Source organism: Festucalex cinctus, chromosome 15 (genome assembly GCF_051991245.1).
Source record: "Festucalex cinctus isolate MCC-2025b chromosome 15, RoL_Fcin_1.0, whole genome shotgun sequence".
In the NCBI taxonomy this organism is placed as follows: domain Eukaryota; kingdom Metazoa; phylum Chordata; class Actinopteri; order Syngnathiformes; family Syngnathidae; genus Festucalex; species Festucalex cinctus.
In genome coordinates this window covers 25867533-25876578 of record NC_135425.1, presented here as the reverse complement: position 1 = coordinate 25876578, position 9046 = coordinate 25867533, and the positions used below count along the sequence as shown (strand labels likewise).

At 40.1% G+C, this 9046-nt stretch overlaps 1 protein-coding gene across 6 annotated transcripts in view; it reads right to left on the bottom strand.

Moving 5' to 3' along the window:
• Positions 1–5668: 5668 nt before the first annotated feature.
• Positions 5669–9046, bottom strand: part of ntng2b (netrin g2b) — a 69306-nt gene continuing 65928 nt past the window's right edge. For all 6 annotated transcript variants that reach the window (XM_077496498.1, XM_077496503.1, XM_077496500.1 and 3 more), the window contains one exon: positions 5669–7981. In XM_077496498.1, the coding sequence (XP_077352624.1) occupies positions 7758–7981 (224 nt within the window). In that variant the 3' untranslated portion in view covers positions 5669–7757. The remainder of the gene's footprint in view (positions 7982–9046) is intronic.

Sequence of the window (9046 nt, the reverse complement as noted above, 5' to 3'; positions counted from 1 at the left end):
TAGGCGCCCCGGAGGCGGCCTGTTGGCAAGGCGCTCAGGTTACACAAGTAACCCTGTTATCCTCCATTTCCGCTACACGCTCACACAAGCCAAATACCATGCGGCACACACACTGTCCAATAAGACGGCAGGGTTGGGTGGATGAAGCAGGAATATTTATTAAAATACTATAAAAATAGAAGACAGTAAACCCCCACCTTCATGGTGGGTTCCGGAATCGCACTGCTGCTATTTCACGGATTTTCTTTTTAACAGTTTATCATTATTTTGTGGGTGTAATTCCACTCTCAACCTTTAGACGGCGCACTGTTTCGTTTGACACCGTAGATGAAGAGTGAAAACGGGAAGTATTTTAGCGAGGCGTGTTTCTTTTTTTTGCGGGAGATTATTAAATTACAAAATCCTCTTCAATCCTCTTTTTACGTCTACAGAAAGCAACGACTTGTAGGTTCATTTTATAAATTACATTTTTGGCCATGATTATTGATGTATATTGAGAGATGATAAATTAAGTTTATTAGTTTGGAAAATGTGATTTCTTGACTGTAAACACATACGATAGTGGTTAACAGTACACTGTTATGCAGTTTAATACGTTTGTGATATCAGTCTCATAATACATTGTGTTAAAACGTATTTGTATTATTTTTGTTCATAGTGTAGAAAGAATGCCTTGCGAATATTATTTTATGCGCTGTTTTGCTGCTCTCGCGTGTGGTAAGCTAGTAGTTGCTAGCAGTTGTTTGAAGGCTTAAAACTAATGTCATGCTAATTTCATTAGCCTGCCTATGGTGTTTCCTAATGGATGTTAGCATTAGCATGTATATGTTGGGGCTTCGTGTGTAGCAGTAGTTTTTTGAAAGTTTATAATTACCATAATGTCTACAGTATGCTAATTTCGATAAGCCTATCAGTTAACATATATTTGACAAATTACATGATATTGTTGAACATTTTAACATGTTTAGGTGTGTTTTCACCTATCGCAGTTGAAATGTACAGTAACGATACAAGAGTGTTCAGTGTTCACTATACTGAATTTGAACTGACTGACTCCATCTCAAGCGCGTTTGACAGATCTCATTAGTCCCAGACAACTTAAATGAGGCGTATTATGTATACGTGCCCCCTTGTGGCTCTTTAGCAATGTTCAAAAGTTCTCCAATCAATCAGAAATATTAAATGGCCGCCTGCTGTGTTTTTTTTTTTTTCTCTCCCCCTTTTAACCTTGTAAGACTTTTGCACATCTAAAGCCTTGGGTAGTTGGAGAACTCCCGTGAAGCTTTTTACTCATTTATCCCGACTTGGGGACTGTAGCGCAACTTGTAAGATGGCCGTTATTTTCTTGGGGTAACGTCAAGGAAAATTAGCTCGCTGAAGTTTCTGTGCCGCCAGCCAAACTACTGCCATGCCCCTCTTGCAAACGCGTTACCCAGGATACAGTATCCCGGCTCTTTGTTGGCCTTCCCCGAAGAGAAAGGCGGCTTCTCGTTTGATTCAGACGCTTCCTTCATGTTCAGGCTGAGACGCGTGAGAGAACAAAAGCAAATCTCAGCCGCTTTTCAGGTGACGTCGACAGCAAGTATGTCACCGCCGAGGATGTTTACTCTGCAGTCCTTAAATCTTCGGAGCGCTTTGTTGATAAACCCGACTTCCTTTCCCTTGGCGACGTTCTTCTTTTGTGAGGTGAATAAAATATTCCTCGTGCCACTTTTTTTTTTTTTCTTGACCTTCATTCTATGTTTTCAGTTTTTATGCTGCCGTTGACTAACTTCTGACACGCCTATCGCATCGTCCTAATGAGGATGAGAATAAGGGGTCACCTGTGACAAGGGCGGCCAAATATGGCAACTGCACTTAACCATTCCACTTCTGCCGCCCTTTTCTTTTCTTTTTTCTTTTTTCTTTTTTTTTTTTAAATTATTATTATTTTTTTAGGATTATGTTGACTTTTCCTGTCATGATCTCATTTTCAATCCTGTCACGGACTATAACCTTGGCTCGGCTATGCAGCTTCCAGTTGTTTGTGGGTTAACTTTTTGAAATTGTCCAATCAGATTTCAGCTTCTTTGTGTTGCCAGGTAAATAAAACCTACCCAGTGCCATTTTCAAAGTGGGCTTTTCCAAATTGAAGTGGACATTGTGACGATAGGTTCTAATTGGGTGTAGCTGGCTGGCTTCTTTTCAACTCGTTAAAGGATTCATTCGCCACCTCCAGAGCAGCTAACTTTGACTATCCCCAGCACAACTATCTTAGCTAGCTACCCAACACAGTTTGCTGTTTGACTATATGAAACACAGCTAGCTTAGCTAGCTTTGACTACAGCCTACACAGTTAAGGTTAAGTAGCCTTGACTATACCCACAACGCTAGCATAGTTAGCTTTGACTATACCAAACACAACTAGCTTAGCTAGCTTTGATTACAGCCAACACAGTTAGGTTAAGTAGCCTTGACTATACCCACATAGCTAGCTTAGCTAGCTTTGACAATACCAAACACAGCTAGCTTAGCTAGCTTTGGCTATACCCAACGCAGCTAATAAAAGAAGATGCATTTTGTCTATAAACAATAATAAATGGTGAGCACTATTTTATTTTCTAAAATGTTTAGTTTTTTTTTTTTTTTTTGCCATGTTGCTATCTAAATAATGATTGTGAACTTCTACTGCATATTATAGTGCAGAGGTTTGGACTTGCCACTGCAACACAGAATGATTTAACCGATTTTGCCATTTTCACGTGACCTTAACAAACTAACTTATTTGTGTGTACTGTATGCGCGCCATGCCTAATAGATTTGAACTCGCTCCCCAGGAAACATCTGCTGAGGGCCCCCTGCCTGTCCGGTAGCTCTTGATCTGCGGCAGACGCCATGGGGGAGTCTTTGCCCAGGCTACAAGGCCTGTTGGAGATGTTTCATCAAGGTGAGTGACCCCCCTGACCAAAGCATCATTTCCAGATATATCCCCATCTCCACTCCCCGTGGAAATGTACCGGATAATTTTCCAGTCCCGTGCAAGGCGTCGTGCGCTGACTGGATGTTGGCGAACGGTTGACGCCAACTGGTGGAATCTGCATATGATTTTTCACAGCACTGTAGCATCGGCTCAGCCTGCCATGAAATATTCATACATGTGGGTGTATGGGTGCGGCTTCAAGACGCGCACGTCAGTCGTTTTCACACCGGCTCAGATTTGCCTGTAACGTGTTGACACCTACTTGTGGCTTCTGTGGTGGTTGATTTTTTATTTTTTTTTGCACTGTAGAAAAAGCAAACATCTTGCTTCATGAGTGTTTGCATTTTGCTGGCATCAGGCTGAAATTATGAGACTGCTAAGTCCTAACAATGTACCTATGAACTAATTTGCTCCCAATAACGTGTAAATATGTTTTTTTTTAATGTTCTAACTGTCCCAAAGACATATACGTTTTTGGGAGCAATGAGTTAATTAGAATAGTAATGAAATTAATTTACTCTAGTTCTTCTCAAAGTATTGATTCACGTTACATAACAGAAAAACTGCAGTGACTTGAGTACAAATACTGGGAATAAAAACATGAAATTATCGGTGTAAAGTACACACACAGTTTGTGACTGCACTTAAATCGATTTTTTTTCAGGTAGTTTTTCTTGCGAGCTATGGATTTCGAATGTTAGCACTGCACTTAAAAGTTGACTAAATAATACTACTATTGAAATAATGATTCAATTAAAAATATATTTGACAGGTTACATAAAAATGGTACCTAAATAAATATATATAAAAAACTTTGTAGTTGAGCTTACAACTGAGCTTTATAGTAGGATAGTGCTTCTTTGGCCTACCACTAGAGGGAGCCAGCCAAAAGAGGTACTTATAACTTGTTTGTGTTTGTTGAAATCTTTTTAAAGCCTGTGGAAGGAGTATAACCGCTATTAAAAATTATATTTACATATTCCTTATTTTGCAGATTTCACCAATTATGGGTGAGTCCACAAAATCTTGCCTACAAAGAACCGTTCAGTGTTCTCCAAACGGTGCCCATGGAGGAGCCATACTCGACTTGGGATGAAGTTGGAGAAATCCTCAAGATCTTGCCTGTGGTTGTGGAAATGCCGCTCATGAAGCAGGTTTGTGGAATTCCTTATTACGGCCAGGCCCAAGTAATCCGCTGCCGCCATCCGAGTTGCAGCGTTCTCGCTTAGTCGGCTTTGCAAATTGAATTTGGCAGCTTGATTTCATGATCTGATTATTCGTTTTATTGTGCCGACAAACAGTTGCTCGGCTATTAGTCACAGCTTTTGTCTCGAGGCGCCGGGTCGTTTGACACTTTCAATTAATGCACCCGACGCCTCGCTCGTGTCCCGTTTAACAATGTATTCATAGATTGCGTGCGCTTCGTTTGAGGCGTTAAAACCTGTTTGGTGACCAATTAAGACACATTTGGATTATTTACTCTCTCGGCATCAAAGGGGAGAAAGAGAGCATGTTACATTTTCACCTTTATGACAACCAAGGATGTGTAGCCTCAGTTAACTCCCTCCTGAATGTTATTTGAAATTCTAAAATGTTTTTATAAATTACTTCCTCGGCTTCTCATGATTTGACATCATTAAATACAATAATGTGCATGGTTTTACTGTTTTATCTGTGGCTTTGAATGTGTATGGCATTAAGAGGCGGGGCCTGGTCAGGTGAGTGACGTGGGCGTCAGCAAATGAGATGATGCCCTTCACACAAACTTGCAATTTTTTTGTGTGTGATTGTCATACAAGCAGAATGTTCTTTTAATTAGTTAATTTATTATAACTTTTAGGGGTGTGAATTGCCTAGTACCTGACGATTCGATTCGTATCACGATTCACAGGTCACGATTCGATTCGATACCGATTAATCCCGATACGAATTTATAAGTCGATTGTTGCGATTTTTTTTCATTCAAATTTAGAAAATACTAATCAGTAAGCTTGTAGAGTGTAAGATTTATATGAAAATGTATTATTTCTTTATCTGAAAAATCTTAGTCTTATAGAGGTTGTAATCTGTTTCATGTTTGAACAGCATTCAAATAAAATATTAAGGCTTAATGTTCCGTTCATATAACATTCTTCCATGTTCAAGGTGTGAATCCTAACCCGAAGTCAGACGTTTTGTTGAATATTTTTCCATTAAAAATGGAAGTTGAAAAATTGATTCACACACACAAAAAAAAGAAAAAAAGAAAAGGCAATGATGATAAGACGTTGAATCGGTAAGACTACCGAATGAACAATTCTGAGCTCTTAAAAAAAATAAAAATAAAAATAAATAAATATATATATATATCGATTTTTTTTTATTGAATCGATTCGAGAATCGCGCGATGTAGTATCGCGATATATCGCCGAATCGATTTTTTTTAACACCCCTAATAACTTTATATATGTATGTATGTATATATATATATTTCTCTCTCTCTCTCTCTCTCTCTCTCTCTCTATATATATATATATATATATATATATATATATATATATATATATATATATATATATATATATATATATATATATATATATATATATGATTTAATTTAATTCATTTAATTAAAAAAATAATCAATTAATCTTTTAATTTTAAATTTAATAAATATGTCAATATTATGGAAAAATAAAAATAAAGAAAGAATGCAAATAAGTCATTGACTTGCATGTCGCTCAGATTGTTGCAAACATCAGTTCTTGTTTGTTTTTGTTTTTTTTCCTCCATAATTTATTGTTTACCTGAAAGGAAAAAATAATTTCTACAAAAAATATTCAAATAATGCCATATATTATTCATTCTCGCTCTGGTTGACACTTCTTTCCCGTATACTGTGTGAAGATTAAATCTGGCTAAAAGTGTGGCGGCGGCGGCAATCACTCATTCCCATAGCAACCGTAATACTGTGACTAAATCTATCTGCCGTAACCCGTTGGCTATGATATCATATAATATATGTAGAATCTCAGCGAACTGTTAAGTGGGCACATTAGATACATGGACAATTGGAACAGAAAATGCAGCAGAAAGTGTACAAGTCTGTTTCATTTTTTTTTTTTTTTTTGACAAGAAATGAAACGTGGTTATGGAGCCCCCAAAAACAAAAAAAAAAAAAATGTCATCGTGTTGATAGCCATTCCATTTTCAAGTGAATCAGTGGTGATTTAGGTGATTCTGCTATTTTTTATTTTATTTTTTGGTTTGATGCACATTGCTCCTGCTCAGGAATAAAGGGAACAGTGGTTGGTATGATTATACATAATATATATATTTATATTATTCTTTTTTTTATTTTTTATTTTTTAGCCTGCGTGTCTTTCACTTTCGCGTTTTTATTTGTCATATTTTTGTCCATCTGGCACCTGAGCACACACTCCATCACTCCTGTGAGGTGTGTTAGTGGGTTTGCGTGTCCTTGTGTTTGTGACTTTTGGTGAGTGCTGCACTCGCGCGCACATTTCGGACGCACAACTCGTAAAAAAAAAAGTTGGGGATATTCAGCTTTGGGCTGACGTTTCAGGGTGAACTTAAAATGCACTTGAACCTGAACCTTTATAGGTGAACTTTGACCCACGTGATAAGCTGACTAAACACCATGTGACCACTAGGGGGCTCCCAAAGAGCAATTTTGAATTTGTTTTTTTTGTTTTTGTTTTTTGAGGATGATTGTGGAATGACAGATTAACAAACAAAAAAAAAAAGTAAAATGTTGAAATTATTGAGTATAATAACTGAACATGAATTTAAATGCCATTAATCTGTTCCAAAAAACAACCAAAAATGTGTTTATGTAACACTTTATTATATTGTGTGTTACTTACTGCAATGACATAATTGGGAGAGTATGAAAGTAATTGCATTTTTAATAAACTTTGTGCTGCTCCTTCTCATCTGTCTTCACAATTATTATTCCTATATTTGTTGCTTAAAGGATTTTAACGCAGTGAGACCGATGCTATTTCTGAGCCCACCTGTGGTGGATCGCATTATGTATTAGCATTAAGCTAAACTTACTTTTTCAATACTTAGGTTTTTAATATTTTATTATTATTCTGATTATTTTTTACATTTGATGATATTCAAGGTGGTTGAGTGGTTAGCACGTCCGCCTCCCAGTTCTGAGGACTCGGGTTTGAGTCCAGACTCCGGCCTTCCTGGGCGGAGTTTGCATGTTCTCCCCGTGCCCGCGTGGGTCTTCTCCGGGTACTCCGGTCTCCTCCCACATTCCAAAGACATGCACGGCAGGTTAATTGGGCGCTCCGAATTGTACCGAGGTGTGGATGGTTGTTCGTCTCTGTGTGCCCCGCCTACTGCCCAAAGCCAGCTGAGATAGGCTCCAGCACCCCCCGCGACTCTTGTGAGGAATAAGCTGTCAAGAAAATGGATGGATGGATATTTAGTATCGCTTACTGAAGTGCTTTATTACTTAGAATGTATTTATTTGTTTATTTATTTGAAATTGTACTCATTATAATTCTGTTAGGATACTTCTTCGCCTTTCTGTGACTCTTCCAGTCTTTCTGGATCTCTCTTGCAACCTGCTGATGACACGTTCTGACACTCGAAGACAGAAGTACTTAAAGGTGTCGCAGTTATGGGGAGTTTAGAAAAGCTCAAACGATGTTCACCTCCTACACAGGTTCTTGCGCATTTTTTTGGTTCATCCTGAAATCGCACCCAAAGCCAAATACGCCAAACGTTTCCAGAGTCGTGTATAGACACTCGTCGGGGTCGAGTGCGCGCAAGCGGCGGTTCAGTGGGGCGGCGGAGCCGCCAGCAGGCGGGCGAGCAGAGTGCAGAGCAGCAGGGCGGCGGCGGAGGGCTGCCACGCGGTGGCGCCGTTGCAGTCCTTGCCCGCCTCGCAGCGCGGCTGTTGGCACAGCACCCCCTTGAACTCGGGGGCGCAGGCGCACTTCTGGTTCTGGAGGCACGTCCCGCCGTTCTGGCACAGGAGCATCTCCTCGTCGCAAACGTTAGCTGGGGGAAGAGCCATCGAGGAATCAAATCAAACTTTATTTATATAGCATATTTCATACGTTCAAATGCAGTTCAAAGTGCTGAACAATGAAAACATCCATAATACAAAAAAAAAGGAAAAAGCCACCCGCACATCAAATTTCGTCAACAGCAGGGGGTGGTACAGACCAAATGCCCCAAGAGATAGATGAAACTAGATGGATTCAACTCCTCAATTCTTATTCCACAAGCGGAATGTAATCGGAAGCATATGGAATATATTATCGGCAAGACGATGTTTGCCTTGAAAGCAGCCGGTACAAGGTTGACAGCAGAAGGTGGGACTGAAACGGGGAGAAGAAGCAAAAGAGAGTCGCTGCAAACATAACTGGAAGAATTCAGGACAACGAGAACAAAGATGGGGGGAGTGTGGGGGCTGGTTAAAAAAAAAAAAAAAATCCGGCAGATGAAGATGAATCCCCTTGCCTTTGCCTCAGGGACAACAACAGGCAACACCTGCATGCTTTTGTTTCCCCCCTAGAACACATTTTTCTTTCTTTTTTTTTTCCCCTTTTTTCACGGCCCTTTTCCACCAGCATGTCGTCGCCGGCCAATGAAAACAGTTGCCGTCATGTTCCTACTTAGATGCGTCTTCGTTAAAAAGAATGCAACCGTACTTCTACCTTCACTATTTCATTTTTTTTCAGTCGTTGTCGAGAGCGTGACGACTCGCCACATCTGCTCGCGACACACACTCAACATGCGAAAAGAGGGGGTGCGTCCAGGTGGAGGTGTCGCGAGCATTCGGGGAGGCGGAGCTATTTGAACGCTCACTTCCCCGGTAATGGGGTTAAGGTGTGACGGCGCCATCAATTGAGGCAGCAGCTGACGCGGCTAATGAGCTACATGATCTATTCCCCTCGGGGCTGGACAAAGCACACGCGTCGTGGCGCACTCGCCGGAGGGGGCTCAAAGGTCCCGGAAGAGGATGCAGCAGCAGCAAGCGCTGACATTTTAAACACGTACAATAGCACCCCTGCCAAACCCCCCCCATAAATATCATTTTGTCATAGAGGCTTTGTTTGC